This window comes from Phocoena phocoena, chromosome 3 (assembly GCF_963924675.1).
Source record: "Phocoena phocoena chromosome 3, mPhoPho1.1, whole genome shotgun sequence".
Classification (NCBI taxonomy): domain Eukaryota; kingdom Metazoa; phylum Chordata; class Mammalia; order Artiodactyla; family Phocoenidae; genus Phocoena; species Phocoena phocoena.
The window spans coordinates 7,635,900-7,655,037 of NC_089221.1; the positions used below are offsets into that span (position 1 = coordinate 7,635,900).

Below are 19,138 nucleotides of genomic sequence, written 5' to 3' on the forward strand. Positions count from 1 at the left end.
GTAATTGACACTGTGGCCAATGCCATGGGCCACTCGGCCTGGGGTTCTGTGTCTGACAGACCGACCAGTTTTATACCAAGGGGTGTATTACTCCCCAGCCACAGCATCAGAGGTTGGACGCACCCAACAGCTTAGTTGCCTTGAGCAACAAATTCTGGCTAAATTATCCATGCCTTCATAGTACGATGTCACTGCTAATACAAAACAAATGAAAACCCCAGTGCAATCTTATCCACTTTAAGTTTCAAGTTTTGACTACATAAAATAAAAAAACTAACAGGTTAAAATATAAGTTGTCAAAAGAGTTGGGTATGTGTCCATATTTTTTCTTAATAAAGTTAAAATTCGTTATGCTCCAATTTTATAAATGTTCAGAATGTATGCACAGGGTCCCAGCAGCAGGCCTGATGAAAAGAGGAAAGTGCGACAGTAACCTGCTCAGGACTGTGGTCACAACTGATGGCCAAGGGTCATTCCAAGGCCTGGGTGGTGTCTCCAGATCATCCTTACTCTACTGGCTTTCCTCTCAAAGCTGGGAGCTACATTCACAAGCGAGCCCCACTCTCCCAGCAAAGGAGACTCGTTTCAACCTGAGGATAAAGGTGTTGCTCTTTCTTGGTAGAGTCACAATCTCAATGCGGTAATATAAATATATAACGACTTTCCTAATATCGTTTTCAAATAGACTATCACAAAAGTGAATGATGTTTCTCAAATAAACTATCACAAGAATGAATATTCTGTCTAAATGAAGTGACATCATAACACAATCATTTGTCTAAGACCGCTCTTGATGGATTTATTTCTAAGATTTATAAACTTCTCTCCCAGAACTTAATTTAACAGTTTATTGATGTCTTGGGGATGTAATTAAATTTATTTATTACTGACAATACTATTAATGCATCCGGTTTGTTGCTGTTGCTGTTTTCCAGAGCCTAAACACATTTCTCACGTTTGCTTGAATTATTTTTTTCCGTGACCTGAGTTTTCGGCCACAGCTCTGCTGTCTTATGCCCCCGCTTCTCGCGGTCCTCTTTCTCCCTCCATCTATGTGATATTCTGGACAATGGATCATTAAGCTGATTGGAGCACACAGCAAAGAGAACAGGCAGAACTTGTGAGGCCTTGGAGTCTGTGCCACAAGACTGGACAGCAAAACCTTTGTACAGTGGTTTTGTCCGCAGTGGTTGAGAGTTCGCCTGCCGATGCAGGGGACGCGGGCTCGTGCCCCGGTCCAGGAAGATCCCACATGCCGCGGAGCGGCTAGGCCTGTGAGCCATGGCCGCTGAGCCTGCGCGTCCGGAGCCTATGCTCCGCAACGGGAGAGGCCACAGCAGTGAGAGGCCTGCGTACTGCAAAAAAAAAAAAAAAAAAAAAAAAAAGCTCCCATCTATGCTTTGTTTGTTGACTTTTTAAAAAACTGTTATGAATGAGTGTTGAATTTTATCAAACATTTGTTCTGCATCTATTGGAATGACTCTGACATTCTTTCTTCTTAATCTTATTAATATAAAATATATTATTTATAAATTCTCCATTTGCTCATTGTAAATGTCACACTATGAATATGAACATGTAAGTGCAATGTAAATGTTTATATATGTAAAATTTATATTTGTACATAAAGTCTGATGAATTAAGGTTGTACAAGGTTGCACAATATGTACACTGCAGAAAAGAAGATCCTGGCAAAGGGGCATGTGAGAGCTGAAATTCAGCCTGCATCTTTTCCTAAGCCATGAGTTTTGGCAGAGGGCTGTCTGTCCTCAGAGGAAGGAGCCTAAGAACATGCTGGCTGCCTGCCAAGACCTGAGCCTATGCCGTTGTGACCCTCAGAAGGGGAAAATATGTACTACTTCACACAAAGGCACTTTACAGGTTAGCAGTGCTTCTGGGGCTCATCCATTTCTAGCCCTCAAGGTCAATGTCATTTACCAAGCAACTCAACCACTGGATATCTTATCTTGGGAGAACTTGCTACAGGATTCTCTCACTTTTAAACAAATTGTCCCTTTCTGTCTACTGCTCAGAATCCCTGCCACCATCTCTATGAGCTGGCACCACTAGCTCTGATTTTTAATGCCTTTCCCCTACTCAAAGAGGTGGCCACGAGAAAAGGGACACAAATGTTTAAGTGAGGGAGAGAGATACAAATACAACTTAAAATGATGAAGACCTGACGCTTCTTGCAAATATGAGTGTTTGGGGACCTCTGGAGAGAATGCTTGATCTCTGCTCCTGGTTTAAATTTGTGACAGTTCTCCCTTCATTTGAATTCTTCCAGGGCCTTTCACACAATTCATTGAGCAGCTAGTTTGTGCCAGCTACCGAGAAGGTGCTGAGGATGCAGGGCTGAGCCACAGAAACAGGGCATCTGCAGTTGGTGGCTTGGAATCTCACAGTGTTCTCTGCAAAGTATCCCCAACCCCATGGGGAATCTCCCCTCTCTAGTGGAGAGGACCACAGAAAAAGCATCACCCAGCTTTCTCGAAATTCCGGCTCACCAATGATTTCACCCTGGTCCAGTTACAAGGACATGATTGACAGTTTAAAACTGTGCCAAGCAAAGTTCTGTCTTCCACTGAGACATAAATAGAATGTTTGCAAAGTGTCAGATTGTAAACCCTTTTTTTTTTTTTTTTTTTGGCCACGTCTCGCAGCATGCAGGATCTTAGTTCCCTGATCAGGGATCGAACCCGTGCTGCCTTCAGTGGAAGTGCAGAGTCTTAACCACTGGACCACCACGGAATTCCCAGACATGTCTTTTATAACACTAGACCCTTACCTTTTTTAACTTGAGTACATATGCTGAAAGTTAATTAAGATGCCTTTCAAACAAATGTGGCAAAACCCGATAAATGTGTAGTAAACTCATAGCCACACCTACTCAGAGGCCTCCCCTACACAAATATTAGTCTAAAAGCAACAAAAGGGAAATTTTAAGTTCTGCTAAAGGCCAAGGAACCATGAGTACTGGGAAAAAAGTTACAACTTCTATTGATTTTATACATTTTTTTGCCCAGATCCCAGTAAAAGATAGAAGTGAAGAGTCAGAATTTTAAAAATTGACAATTTGTATCAGGATGGAATTGGATTTCCTTTGGCCAGATTCCTTTCATTAGGCTGTGACTCCTGGGTCACATCTAAGAATAATATGATCTATGAGCACCAAGGATGACAAGCAAGAGAGAGCGGGAGAGGCCCTGAGAACGTCATTTAAGATATATGCACCCAAGGAAAAGGCTGCCAAATCCTCACAAAGGCACCCACGTGGAATGAAACCTCCTTAACAGCCCCAGGAATTGGGGTTTACAGAACCTAGAATCAGCCCCAATGGACCAGAAGTATTTACGTTTCCAGTTTACTGGCTGTGCAGGCTAAAGGACCCGTCTGCTTCAATGAGATCCGCAGCGCATGGAGAACACAACAAATGCACTGGAGGTGCTCAGGCAGATCTCTATTCCGCAGGGTAAACAGGGGGAGTCCCTCAGTGGATACATGGGGGGTACCGGAGGCAAGGCACCCCAACGTGCACCCTCGGGGAAACGCCAGGGCCTCAGCCAATTCTAGTGCCAGCCCCTCCTGTGGGAGCAAACTAATGGGGACACCATTTGTATTCAAAGTCCCATTGAGCACTCGTCTTCCTAACTCTCAGTAACCCCTAAAACACCCAATTGACTTCTCCTAAAATAGTGAGGTGGGGCTTGTCCAGGGAAACCCATCCTGTGTACAGGGGGCTTAAAATTGCAAACTTGACTCCTTGCATCCTCTGGACACCTGTAGCTTATATTCAATATGCCGCTGTCTACCAGGAGTTGGTGCTATGGGGTTGTTAGTATTTCTCGTCCCAGGCTGAGAGCTCCTTGAGGTCAAGAATAGCAGCTTACCCAGATTCATATTCCACCCAGCCTACATCCCAGGCCGTGGCTCATACACTTAGTTGTTCAAGACTAACTTGTCGAGGGAATAGAGCTCGACTCAACATTGACTGGGAGCATGAAGTGCACCAAAGGAAATAATACAACATTTGACTAGCATGCAGGATGATGGTCTGCAAAGGGCTCAGGGCCATTACATTTAATTTCTTATTTACAAAGGAGAGCTCAAATATTGGAATCCGTGCAACTTTAAAATATTAAATTCAGATTTCCTTTTCTAATTGGGTGCTCTGTAATAGTTATATGTACTCAAGTCTTGCCTATGGGGATGTGATAAGGTCTTGGAAGGTCACTGCCAAGTATAATCTAATATCAAAACCAATTTTAATGAACTTCATACACTATTACTGCAGGCATATTGGCTTTCAGTGCTAAATTGGATTCGTTTGGAGCAGCCTTGTAAAACTAATTAGGAAGAATTCGAAATAGTTTAAGAATATGAACAAGAAGTGAAATGTTCCTAAGCTAATATCATGGAAAGAAAAATTAAATATGAACGAAAGGCAGCTCCATTGGGGTATGAAGAGTCTCTGTGAAAGAATAACCACAAAATATGTTCCTTTATAAGAAACCGTAAGAAAGAACCAAAGAGTAGACAAAAACAATATAATGCACAAGAATGGTCACTTCGTTTGAAAAGATGTCGCTAACATTTTGCCAAATTGCCATCATCTTTTAAAAAAATTAGTACATAAATTGAATAACTAGTTTCATTTATTCATTTTCTTACACTCTGCTAGGTATTGAGGATATAATCGCAAATAAACTAGATATTGTCCTTGACTTTAAAAATCTCAAATAATGGGATTCCCTGGTGGCTCAGTGGTTGAGAGTCTGCCTGCCGATGCAGGGGACACGGGTTCGTGCCCCGGTCCGGGAGGATCCCACATGCCGCAGAGCAGCTGGGCCCTTGAGCCATGGCCGCTGAGCCTGCGCGTCCGGAGCCTGTGCTCCGCGGCGGAAGAGGCCACAACAGTGAGAGGCCCACGTACGGCAAAAAAAAAATCTCAAATATCTTCTTTTTGGTATCAATAAGTTTAAAAACAAATTAATTTATCTCATATTAATGTTATGGAACGTTCCCCTTTGAAATAGGACTAAACTCAAGTTTCTATGACATATTTGGGGGCAACACTGACCTTAATTTATGTTTTTTTAGGTTTAGAAGCACCTATTAAAGTTGAAATAACGATTTTGGGAAAGTAGCAAATTTCAGAATAAGGTCTATACATCTACACACCCACATGGATTTGCATGCCTAACGTCAGGTATGTATTTACAATTAGATGGCTGCTTTTAGATAGTAAAATCTAGACGATTTTTTTTTTTTTTTTTTTTGCTGTAAGGGAAAATAATTGAAAACATGATGTGGCTTACCTGCTTGAAATCACTGATGGGTTTATATTGTGGAAATATTAACACAAGAAAGTTATCCTAGCACCAATTATGTAACTGCAGTAGCAAGTAAGTAAGAGTCAAATGGCTATCTATGCCCTTTAGTCTGATACCCAAGACCTTTCAGGAATGAAACAGCTTACTTTCCCTGTCTGCGTCTTGCCATATTCCTTTATGCATCCTCAACCACGCAAATGACACTACTTACGGATCACAGTGTATTCCCCATGCCCTTTGATTCACAGCCTTCGTTCATGTTTCGTTCACAGAGAAGCTCCCATTCCCATCTCAACTTGGCCAAATCCTAGCCACACCTTTGGGACCCTTGACCCAGCCAGCCAGAGGTAACCTCTCCCTCCTCTGGACTCACTGTTTTCTCTTAATGGTTCCATTGGCATTCCTGGCTTCTTCCTTATATTCTGGCCATTAGATTTATATTTTTCTCCCTTGGTTCAGAGTTTTCTTGTATGCATCTGCATCCCTTCATCTTCCATAGGACCTCGTACAGTTCTTTACACACAGTAAATAGTCAACATTTTTGGCTGACTACTCATAGATGAAAAGATCTGAAAATTCTACAGAGGGTAGAATGGAAGACATGAATCAGTAACTGAAGTCATTGAGAATGTTCTTTTCTTCCATATGTGAAACTGTCTAGAAATTAACAATTATATATGAGATCACACCAAGCTTTAGGGGAATCAATTATCAAACACGACTCATGTAACAGGCAGAGTTCCTTTCCACCCTTCACTTTCAGATGTCAAGGCTTATCCCTAAAAGCTATTAGCAGCGGCAAGAAGATAAGAGAAGGAAATCAATTACGTAAGCTTCCTAAGGAAAACTGCTCCGCGAACATCAGAGAGCTCCTCCTGAGGTCTGGATTCCATCTGTTTGCCCCTGCTATTTTTGTCTCTCTCCCTTTTGAGAGGCGATTCCTCATGTGCTTCTGTGGAGTCTGAATAATTTTATAAGGTAGATTCCACAGCTTATTTCTTACAGCCACTGCCATTTCTTTTTCCCACATGATGACACTCGAGTTCCTTGAAAGACTGCTTTTCAATAGTTGTAAACTGGGCGATTTCATGGGACTAGGATAGACTGGAACAGATGTGGAAAACCTTTCACATCATGATAGAAGCAAGATCCCAAATAGTAGTGTGTAGGATGTAACTTTCTCACGCAGCTTGGCTTATATAATAATGCAAGAATGTGACATGGTACGGGCCAACTCCATCTTCAAGAGCCTCTATTGCAACTATTTCTTTCAAACCAGAACCTCATGAGATTCTGCATGTCAAACAGATCTTGAAAAAAACACACCGTGGAGTGAAATGAACAGACAACTGTTCTAAGAATGTCTGTTGTTATAGCACATCCTTAGATCACAGAGCAAAATAATTCAGCTTTTTAATTATTCTGACAAATGTTGAAGGCTTCTAAATGGAACCTTGTATTTCTACTTAGAAAAAAATCTAAGTGGAGCAGTAGCTTCTTTATTCTTTCTTGTATTCACATAGATGAGTGCTGAGCTAGGCTTTTATTCTTAGAAAATTTGAGGATTAATAAAGGGATAACACTTGGGAAGAAAGAAACCATGGCATCTGTGAAAATTACTCAGTGCTTTAAAGCATTTTTTTTCACGTTCCAACATCTGTTACTTCCTTCTTTACTTAATTACAAGTTGCTTTGAAAATTATTATGTATGTGCGTTGCTTTAACAACTGAAATTATACATGTTCAGTAATTCCATTGGAGGCACTCAGATGAAATAATAAAAAATAGGAAATGCAAATCTTAAGCAAAACACCAATTAAAACATATTGTTGATATAATGAAACACTTACGCTACTTCCTCCAAAAGGAACAACTGTAGGCCATGAATAAAACCAAGTGACAAGTATAACAAGTATCAAAACTTATTTTCAAACTCTCTGGCTGCAATAGCGCACATGTGAACTCTTTCTACAACACACCTCACTCTTGCTAAATCAAAATTGGCACTAAATAATATTTTGAACGACAGCACCCACAAACCAAAACAAACCAATGAACAGACTTGTGCATGGACCAGTTCAGGTTAAGCTTCACAAGTGAAGAATCCTTCCCAAGTTTTAAGCAGGAACCATGAGTCCCTTACTCACTGTGGTATCCCCAGAGCCTGTTATAGGGCAGAAGCTTAATAGTTATTCAATAATAATGGCATGAAAATGAGTAAAAAACTAAGATGCTCAGATTCTACCTACATTAGTATGAGTGCATGCAAACATCTATTAAGACTGTGATGTATGCAGGTCTTGCAAACCTGAGTCAGCACAAGAGGCGCAATCAATTAAGTAAATGACAAAAGGCTTTGCTGATCAGAGGGATGTCTCCCCAGGCTTTTGTTTTCTTGTTTATTTCCTTGCTTTTAGAGGGGATTTTAGAAATGAGTCAGCTGAGTCAGTATGTTGGCTTCTATAACATAGAACCTACAGGAGATCAGACCCCGGCTTCCCTCCATCTTTCCCATCGGCTGGTTGAGCAGAGTTAGTCTCAAGTAGAACCACAGGTCTCAGAGTGGGATGGCTGGATGGACAGAATGTTCTCATGCAGCCATGGCTCAAGGTACTGTAAGATATGAAAATATATCCTGGAAACATGGCCCCAGCCTGTGCAGTGAAGTGCCGGACTGAAATATGATTTTTTAAAATTGGGGTGTGGAGGGAAATACCCAAGTGCTATAGTGCATCCTTGATGCTACAAACTGCACATGGAGGACAGGAAGTCCTCAACTCCAGATGAGAAGGACGGCGACACAGCACATCATATAAAGGCCAACTTGACAGGATGAATAAATTACTTTTTAGAAACTATGAACAAGCAAAGCCTTTTCAGACTCCAAGAGAACGTTCTCTTTAATTGCTGTGGCAAGTGCCCGGCGCAACCCGAAGGAGACAAGGTGAGCTACAGAAATTGACCAAAAATAAGTGTCCAAATTGACAGAGACATCAAATCGACTAAATTACCCCGGGAGTGTTCTCTGTGGATAATCCACAATTAGCCCAGAGTGTCAACAGGCCTACAAAGACTGAAGATGCATTTGGAAAAGACTATTCCCTAATTGTTTTTATAGGAACTTCTACTAAGGCTTTAAATTTAGAAAGCCACATTTAATTACTCATTTTGTAGCAGGTAAAAATCTGGCATCATTTAAAAGAGGCCTGGGTTTCCTATAGCTGAGTATTTATTTATGCCATTAGAAAATCAGTTTCTTCTGTGTGTACTGTGTATTTGAGTAGGCCTACAAAAGATTTTTAAGCTCATGGTCATTTAGTGGAAATTGTTATGGCTGAGAATTCTGTTACTGTGTTTCCATAAGTACATTTTAGGTATTTTAATATCAGGTACTGGAAAACCTTTATCGTGGAATTTGTTGGTAAACTGTAAAGGAAGAATTTGTGTGTGTGTTTGTGTGTGTACGTGTCTGTCTGTCTCACTTAAGTCACTTTTACAACAGAAGACCTCTATTCATGAAAACTCTTTTCAACTGACTTTGCAATCACTGTATTTGAATTGTTATAGGCAGAAACAAACCTGATTCTTTGCAAAGAAATCTGGGCAACAGACACTTCCAACATTATAAATAAAACATTTTTGTGAAATGCTCCAGATCTCCACACCAACTATAATTACCAGAGCTTGTAGAATAATTTTTGTGCTCTAGAGGCAGACTTTTGATGGATTAACTCCTACAATCCATCATTTTCTCTTCTCTCCATCTGCATCATACATCATTCTTGAACTTGATGACCAAACTTCCAGGTCTAAATTTCAGAATGCCTACACTTCTTCAGCTCTCCAGTACTCCTCCTTGCTTTTGCGTACTGATATTAACTTTTTCAAAGTACTCAAGCCTCTTTTAACAACATGTGGCATCTTTACACTGACAATCTTTCGTCTTTGCAAGCTCTTCACTGAGATCTCACATAACAAAGGAAAGCCAATTTTGCATTCCCATGCTTTGGAAGGTGTAACATCCAGCCAGTTTTAGCTAGGGAGAGCGATCGTTCCCCTTGCAGAAGAATATGTGGAAATACACGTGAATGCATTTTATAAGCACAGTGCAGTGGAAGAGTGATGGTGATGAAAAATATTATTTTTATCTATAAAAACGTTTCACTGTTTCCACTGATTAAGACTCAACTATTTAAGTTTTACTTAATTTTATTTATTAAATTGTACTTCAGAAAATAGCCTTTTTAGAATTACGAAATGGTATTTTCATAAACAATGGATAAAGCTAACTGTATCTAACCCAGAAGGGCCACTGGCTCATTAAAGTAACTAGAGCTTCCAGACAGCTCAGTGAGTAGCCCATACAAGAAGGCCAGGCGAGAGGTCAGCGTCTGTGACCGAGCTTTCAAGGTATTGCTGGGGCAGCAAATAAACATGCAGAAATGGATCTTGGTCCAAAGTGAAATAATAACCCTTTAACTAACACATACAGCTTAATGTCAACTGGCAATGCTCAAGTACCTCAATCTAGCATAAGCTGGGTTTACCTTGTACAAACTTAACAAAAGCAAACAAACGTAATGGGACAAAGAGAAAAGGCGCTATGTACCTCCTCGTAGAAATGTTCCCGTCCTCCACGGCAGGACTGTGGATCTCTAGAAAACCACCTTTAAAAGTGAGGAAACACCAAACCGGAGTGCAAAGGAAACCAACCACCCATACCATCAAGCAGCCAACTCAAAAACTACTTGTTCAGGTTTAAAAACTTCAGTCTCTCCCAGCTAAGGTTTCCTCTATATTTTATGCAGAAAGGAGGTGCCAGCTATCCCATCTGAAGAGAAGCAGGTGCCATTGCAAGGAGGTTATTATTCTCTTGAAGGTAATTTAGTACTAAAAAAGGAAAGAAAGATGGGGCAGTAAAGATAACTATCATTTAGGAGAAAAGGAAATGAGCCTTCTAATAACTCCTTTTTGAACGGATCCAGCTTTGTGGGTGGGGACATTACCTCCTGTCAGTTAATCAGCTCTTGTTCTAGCATCTTCTGAGGAGGCCACAGCATCCTGGACCTTTCAGCTCCTTAGGGGCAGAAGACCTGGACCCAGGGTCTTGCTCTGACAACCTCAGGGTTTCGCGTCCATAAACTATTTTCTCTGGGCCCAGATTTTCTTATTTGGAAAACCAGGAACACATGAGATGACATTTCTCAAAATATTTTGCGAACTCCACTGTGCTACACAAAAACAAGTTATCTTTGTAATACTGTCATTATTTTCATACATTACAACCTATTTAAACTTCCAACTGCCAGGTTTTACTTGCTTCTAAATGTATCCATGGTGCCATTACTTGACCCAAACAAGTGTTAGTGTGTCATATCAACTCTGATTAACCTTCATGGAATCCCTTTGACAGCATGTATTGATTTTAATGTCTTTATTCTCGACCTTTCAGGGGCTTCTGTGGTCCAGCTCCTTTGTATCTGGGATATAGATATCTCTCCTACATGCTCCCTGCTGATATGTGAAATCACAGCTTGTGTCAACTGTTTTACGCCGTGAGTGATACTTCAGTAATAAATATAGTGCTGGCAGGAGTCAGTCTGTTTCTGCTTTTGAATGATCTTTGCTGTATGTGACAGTCTTTAGCTTTATTCTTTCACGCATCTGCTAAACCTTCGAGGGAATTCCGAGTTACATTAATTTGAGAAGCAATTCTATTTATGCACCGTACCATTTTGTCTTTCTTCCTTTCTTGTGTTGTAATTTTCAAACAAAACATCTAGTTAAGATTTGGGCTGTGAGTTCAATTAATTTCCATGATCATGGGAATCTATTAACGGAATTTTCATGGTTGGCAGAAAGGATATTATTGCAATATTATGGACATCAAGGGTGCTAATGAAGAAGAGGAGCGTTATGGAAAAAAAAGAAAAACCCTCCTCTTTCTTTTAAGATACACTTTGTACTTAATAAGAGTAAAGAAAATTAAACCTTATCATTTATTACTTAACATTAATCAAAAATATTATGCAAATGTAGTTGTGTATTTAAATTCTATTTGTGCCCAGAGAACCAGTTCTCAAATGCTGGCCTAGTCACCCACTAGCAACTGGGTACTGGCGAAGTTCATTAATCTTTCTCAAGTTGAGTTTTCCCATCTCCAAGTGGAGAAAATAATAAAAACTGCCTAACAGGGGCACAGGGAAAATAAACATAACCTATTTTGATCACTCTTAGTACAGTACCCGGCCGCAGGTGCTCCATAAAAGTTAATTATTTGATCATGGAACACAGAATTTCTGTCTATCATAACACACCTAAATAGTAACTCCAGTGTGCTTGGTTATAGTTTCAATATTTCATTTGATATCAAGCAGTAAGTTGGGATTTGTAAGACTTGATATAACAATTATCATCATGGCTATCGTATATGACTGAAAAGGTTAAAAATTAAACAAAAATATGCCAAAGGTAATTAAGCCCCAAGTGGCTATTCTAAAATGATCTAATAATTTTACGTCAAAATAATTATAACCTCAAACTTCTAAGTCACTGCTGTGGTCTAGGCTTGAATCCCAGCAGTGGGACCTGGAACAGACCCTGACCCTCTCTCTCAGCCCATCTTCTCGCAGGTAGAAGGGAAAGAGTGAGCAGAATGGTGCCACTTCTCCCTGAGGCCCACCCTTCTAGGGGCAGGCTCAGTGCCCTCGGGCACTTTACCCTGGGCTGTCTCACTCTCCTTCATCCATAAGCACTGGTGTAGCAGAGTCACACTTACAGAGTTGTAACAGAATGAGAGCAGATAGATCGCACCCAGCTCTCAGCAAGTACTCAATAAAGAACGCCATTTCTCCTTATTTCTATTGCCATCCAGGGTTACTGTGAGCACTTTGTTATATGACACAGGAGTCCAGCCTATCATAACGTGCCTGGATAACAACCCGAGTTTGTCTAATGATAACCTCGTTTCAGTAATCCATGTGACACTATGCAGTAAGCTAGGATTTACAAGACTTGATCTGACAATCATCATCATGGTTACCAGGTATTATCAAAAGAGGTTAAAAGCGAAACACATATGCCAAATATAGGTAACATAAAATAATTTAAATTTAATGTAAATTTATATATCTCTATAAATACACATTATAAATTACACAAATATTAATATAAAAGTAACTTTAAATAGAAAAACATAAAATGTGACTTGTTAATGGTATATTATTCAAGAATAGAAACATTTTCCTGGAGACTGTGACTTGATGCCAATAATGATGGTGACAATTTCTATTTCTGTTTGCCTATGTTACTTTGTCACTGAGTAGGATATATAGACATGTATCTCGTACATTCTGTGTATCCTCCGAGACAGCCAGGTGTTTGCATTCGAGGATGCAGCCTGGAGATGTGAAACAGGGCCCCAAGTGTCCTGCCGACTCAGAGGCAGAGCTGGGGGGTGGCTTTTCCTCTCTCACCTGCCTACTCGCTCTGGGAGGCCACAGGAGTGAAGGGATGCTGTGGAGAGCTGGGGAGGAGCAGCGGGGACCGGAGGAACCCAGCACTCCTGCAGGTTCTAGACAAGCTCACTTGGAAGTGGGAGAAAATGTCTGTCCATTAAGGATCCTGATGTACCTCATTCCAAACTCATCAGAGACCTCCGCCACCAGGGAAGGACACGTGTGCCACCAGGGTCCAGAGAAGGGGTACCAGGATCACAACAGAATCAGTCATTTCAGGGCCAGGGAACTTGGACTCTAGCTGGCTTTGCCCTGCACTTCGCGGAGGAAGACAGGGGCCCCGAGGATAGTGGGTGGGCCTTGGAGTCACACAATTAACTGACTGCAAAAGATCCAGGCCCTCCCTCTGTACGCGTCAATCAGCTCCCCAAACAACCCAAGGCTCCATGGGCCCCCAAGACTCCAACATCTGGAACTTACTTTTCTTTAACTTTACTTTTTATTATTTTATTTTGTCATGGTAAACATGACAAACATTTAACATGAGATCCACCTTCTTAAATATTTCAGGGTTCAGTACCGTGTTGTTGACAGAAGGCACAATGTTGTAGAGGATACCTCTAGAACGTGCTCATCTCGCTCAGATAAAACTTGATTTCCCCATTTCCCTCTCCATGCAGTCTCTGGCAGCCACACTTGCGCTCTTTGAAACTATGTATCTGACTATTTCAGATACCTCCTGTAAGTGGACTCACATGGTATTTGCCTTTCTGTGACCGGCTAATTTCACTTCTAGCACCAATTTCACTTAATGTCCTCGAGGTTCGTTGATGTTGCCACATAAGGTAGAATTTCCTTCTTTTTTAAAGCCTGAGTGGTATTCCATTGTACGTCTCTACTGCATTTTCTTTATCCATTCATCTGTAGATAGACATTTAGGTTGTTTCCGCATCCCGGCTATTGTGAATAGTGCTGCAATGAACATGGGAGTGCAGAGTGCTTTTCAAGATCCTGATTTCAATTCTTCTGGATGTGGAGAAATTGGAACCCTTGCATGCTTTGGATGGGAATGCAAAATGATGCAGCCGCTACTGGAAACATCGTGGAGGTTCCTCAAACAATTAAAAATAAAACTACCACACGACCCAGCAAGCCCACTTCTACATATTTAAGCAAAAGAACTGAAATCAGAATTGTGAAGAGATATCAACATTTGGAACTTTAAGAACAGAGTTTCACAGAAAAAACAAATGGCTCTCAATGAGGGTCTTTAACTGTCTGAACTGACCGTCTCTTATTGAGATTTAAATAAAGGCGTGGAGGTTTAATCAAAGACAAGGACGTATGAATATCACGGGTGAAATACGGGAAACCTTTTCATGAAACTTCAGTTTAAAAATGGTGGCACAAGAAAAGTTTCTCAAGTCTTTTTATCCCGTTCATACCTGAAATTGAAACCAACTCTTTTTTATTGGCTGCTGTAGTGCTCAGGAAATTCAAATTGTTATACTTTTCACAAAGCTGTCCTTTACTGTGTAAATAACATTCCATTAGTATACAGTCATTTGTAATAAGCTTGGACTCAGAGAAGCAGCTGAAGCCCAGGAATAACAATGAAAGAAATGAGAGTAGGAAAGAGAACTCACAGGGAAGGTGAGACCTTGTGGCTGAACGTCAGGGGCACCACCGCGCCTGATACAGCAGCTCTAGGAGGGATGAATGATCACCCTCTTCTTAGTGGGGGAGACAGAGACTCAGAACTATCACCTGACTTGTCATCCAGCCAGATATCGGCAAGGAGATAATCAATTTCATGAATCCAAAATTCATAAATTATACTTACAGCCACTACCATTTTTTCCAATTTAAAATGTCCTTACATTTGTTTCTTAATTCTGTTTTTATTTTCTCTTTTTAAAGGAACAGATCTAATATGGAATCAGATTTGTTCTTCCCTATTACAGTAGCTTCTTTGGTTGGAGAGCCCTGCAGAAAATACATGGACTCCCGTATTTTTTTTTTTTTGGCTGTGCTGGGTCTTCGTTTCTGTGCGAGCACTTTCTCTAGTTGTGGCAAGCGGGGGCCACTCTTCATCGCGGTGTGTGGGCCTCTCACCATCGCGGCCTCTCGTTGCGGAGCACAGGCTCCAGACAAGCAGGCTCAGTAGTTGTGGCTCACGGGCCCAGTTGCTCCGCAGCATGTGGGATCTTCCCAGACCAGGGCTCGAACCCGTGTCCCCTGCATTGGCAGGCAGATTCTCCACCACTGCGCCACCAGGGAAGCCCCCTTAATTCTGTTTTTTAATGTTTAATTTTTATTTTATATTAGAGTACAGTTGATTTACACTGTTGTGTGCCACTATCTTGGTAGAAGACAAAACATCAAAAACAAACATATTTCATGGCCAAAGATTTCTAAACTGCAACCAGGATATGATCAACATACTACTTTACCTAAATAGCTATTAGTGTTTTTTAAAAAATCTTACAAATTGAACTGATAGGATACATTTTCTAAGCAAGGAAACCAAGCCCCTCCTTCATTCTGCTTATGTCCCTCATTTGGCATTCCTGCCTTAGAAGAGACAGAAACTGGAATAAATAGAAAAAAAAAGCCATGCAGGAAAAAAATCAATGCTGCGCTTCTATCGTAAAAGAATAGATTGCTCCAGTGTACCATAATAACACCTTCCTGGAATTACATGGCCAGTAGATTAACTATGGTGGGGAAGAAAAAGAAAATAAAACTAAAATACCTAAAAACTTATATTAGCCTTCTTAGAAACATTCATGATATTACTCTGGATTTGAAAACTGATGTTATCTTTTTTCATAAACCATAATTCTGTAAATTTAGACACAAATAAAGCCAAAATACATGAACATTTTGGAAAGACATTCAGTTTTTACATTTATAATCATATGTATCACACACACACACACACACACACACACACACACACACACACACACATACTCCAGTGACTACGTAGGAGATAGGCTACTCTTTCTTTAATATAATTTTTCTTTCATTAAACTGTTTTTAAATGTAATAATTGAAGTCAGTTTGCAATAAGAAAATGAAAGACTTGAAATGTTTTCTGAGTTCTTCGTATTGCAAAGTTTTAGAGACTAAAGTGCAAGATCGACTCAGGTCATCCATCCCTGTGGTTTCCCCGCAGAGGAGACAAACCTTGATATGGGAGTGGAGATTCCAGTGTTAAATGTCGAAACACCAGGAACAGGACTGATATATTTCAGCAAAGAGTAAATCTACCACATTTGAACTGATTTCCTAGAACATGTGACTGTTCACAGATTTACCTGACGCATTTTCATAAATAATTTAAAATCTTAGCATCTGAAATATCAATAAATACGTCATCCTAAACTGGATAATAAGATTTTCCTTGGTTGAAAGCTAGTTCAGGGTGACCTGGAAAGAAGTGCCTCTATAATCAGTGATAGATTCAATTAAAGTTACTGCAAACTTTGCCAGTGCAAAGGGGAAGAAATCTAATTGCAAATCCCAATAACAGAAATCTCCTTGGGTTGGGCGTAATATCTGGCAAAGCATCTAATAATCCTCTTCTTCTCTCCAAATTTCTCAAGGCTATCTGGAGTGTGTGGTCTTTGCACCTCACAAAAACAAACTTTACAGCAACACAGAAACATCCTAAGCTTCATGAGCCAAGGTTACAAAATTGCTGCAAAGACCAACTGGAAGACCAGTGAGGAAGGGCGCCAAGCCAGACCTTCTCAGGCTGAACCTCTCCACAAAAGCACCTGCACTGTCTTTGAAGCCACTCTGCAGTGCCAGCACCAGGGGCAGACAAATGAAGTGAAAGCCCAGCAGTCTTTGGTGCTCAATCATTCTGACAGATGACACAGGACGAGCAACAACATGCCCTTGCACAAGTGGAATTTTATTTGAGAGTCTAAAGTGTTAAGGGAAATAGGACCCGTTAAGGCAGAAGAAAAACAAAACCATCATTTGTCTTTTATTCCCTCAGAATGGGCACCAAATGTACTCTGACAATGGCCCCATAAAGGTTCTCAATCCTCAGTGTCTCAGGTTTGTCCGCATTTTATATCTTAGCACGGGCCCGGTATGATGACCTTATTCCATTTCCCAAACCAAATATAGTGCCCAGAGTTAAGCAGGCTGAAGTTTCTGTACTAGCTCAGAAATGAGAACTGGAAAACTCCTGGGGCAGTATATCCCACATGAGAATATTTATTCCAATCAGCCTTCAGGATACTCTGAATTTCCAGTATCTCCTCCAGACATTCTCATTAACCAGAAAGACTTACGTGATTCATAGCATCTAGTGCCTCAATGTGTCATGTCTATGGAGCATTTAATGTTTGCAGTATATCTAGTGTCTGCTGAGGATCTTGTGTTTGCAGAGCATTCAGAGTTTGTAGAACACCTTGTGTTTGCAGAGCATCTAGTGTGTGCTGACTCTGGACTCCCAGCTCTAGTCTGTGGGCTGGGGATGAGGAGGGCTACTCACCACACTACAGCCCGCACAGTCAGGACCATTCTCGCAGGTTCTGCGGCGAGCTTGAATGCCGCCTCCACACTGTGCTGTGCACCGTTCCCAGGGACCCCAGCCTGTCCAGAACATGTGTGGGGGGCACAGCAGATGCTCATTGCAGTATCTGTAATGAGGAAACCAAGAGGAAAAAAGCAAGGGTTTAGTGGAACGTGAGGCCACAGGCTTTCCACTCTCTGGCCCTGCACGGAATGTTGAACCCATGGGCATGCTCCGCGTGAGGGGCGTTTCGTGTTCTGGGTGGTCACCCAGGGAAGGAGGCGGATGTGGCGCTGGCCATGCTGTGTGTGCACAGACAATGGGATGCGGAGGAGACAATGAAAAAATGTGAGACTCACAATGCAGGATGGATCTTCCTGTGCAGCCAATTAGAGGAGAAACAAACAAAAATCCCTTCAAACAGACACTCAAAAAATGAGAACACATAGAAAATACCTAAGTAGGGCATGTATCTTCTAAACATAAACACTGAAAGATAAAGTAGGTTATGAATATAAAGGCAGCAAATTGTATTTGGAATTCATTTCTCATCCTCGAATCGAATAAGGCCCATAATCCTACTAATATAAGTCAAAGAAAAGTTAGTCTAATTTTAGCATGAAGCTTCAAGTCACATACTGCTAAGTTATTGTATTTTTAAATTTATTTGTAGACACTCAGAATGATGTCCAGCTACTTTAATTTAGATGACCACCTGTTACCCAAAAAGAGTTGAAGTACTATTGACAATTAGTCCAATTTTTTAGTGATTGACTATACTTCTACATGTACATTCATACTGCCAATTTTTAGCCAAATATACATGGCCTTCCTTAGCCTTAGAAGGATCAAATTTCTCCTCGTCTTTAATGCTACAAGTGAAATAAAGGGAAGTGAGGGAAACAAACAAAAAATAAGAAGGAAACAATCTGGCAAGGTGCAGGTTTACAGCTCATTAGGGAAGAAGATGTTATTCTGAATGTAGCCAAACTTAGTGAGACACATTTGGCAATTGTGTCTCGCTAAGTGCTCAAAATCACAAAGAGTACTTCCCTATCACAGGTGTGTCCAACCTGAAATGCATACAGGGAAACAGACCCAAGTCCAGGATGTGCAGGATAGAACACACTATCTTTATTTCCTTATTGAAGTAGACTTAATTTACAATGTGGTGTTAATTTCAGATGTATAGCAAAGTGATTCAGTTTATATATATATATATGATATACATTATATATATATTTTTTCATATTCTTTTCCATTATTGTTTATTACAAGATATTGAATATAGTTCCCTGTGCTATACAGTAGGTCCTTTTTTTTTTAACCTATTTTATATGTAGTACTGTGTATATGTTAATCCCAAACTCCTAATTTCTCTCTCCTCCCTTTCCCTTTTGGTAACCCAAGTTTGTTTTCTATGTCTGTGAGTCTTTTTCTGTTTTGTAAATAAGTTCATTTGTACCATATTTTAGATTCGGCATGTAAGTGATATCATAAGGTATTTGTCTTTCTTTCTGACTTACTTCACTTAGTATGATAATCTCTAGGCCCATCCATGTTGCTAGAAATTGCATTATTTCATTGTTTTTTATGGCTGTGTAGTATTCCATTGTATATGTATACAACATCTTCTTTATCCATTCATCTGTCCATGGACACTTAGTCTGCTTCCATGCCTTGGCTATTGTAAATAGTGCTGCTATGGGGGTGCATGTATCTTTTTGAATTAGAGGTTTTCTCCTGGATATATGCCCCAGAGTGGGATTGCTGGATCATATAGCAATTCTTTTTTTATTTTTTTAAGGACA

General features: G+C 40.5%; 1 protein-coding gene across 1 annotated transcript in view; it reads right to left on the bottom strand.

Moving 5' to 3' along the window:
* SEMA5A (semaphorin 5A) overlaps positions 1–19,138 on the bottom strand; it is a 293,519-nt gene that overhangs the window by 33,617 nt on the left and 240,764 nt on the right. Inside the window, exon 14 of the mRNA XM_065873940.1 lies at positions 17,307–17,454. Within this exon, the coding sequence (XP_065730012.1) occupies positions 17,307–17,454 (148 nt within the window). The remainder of the gene's footprint in view (positions 1–17,306; positions 17,455–19,138) is intronic.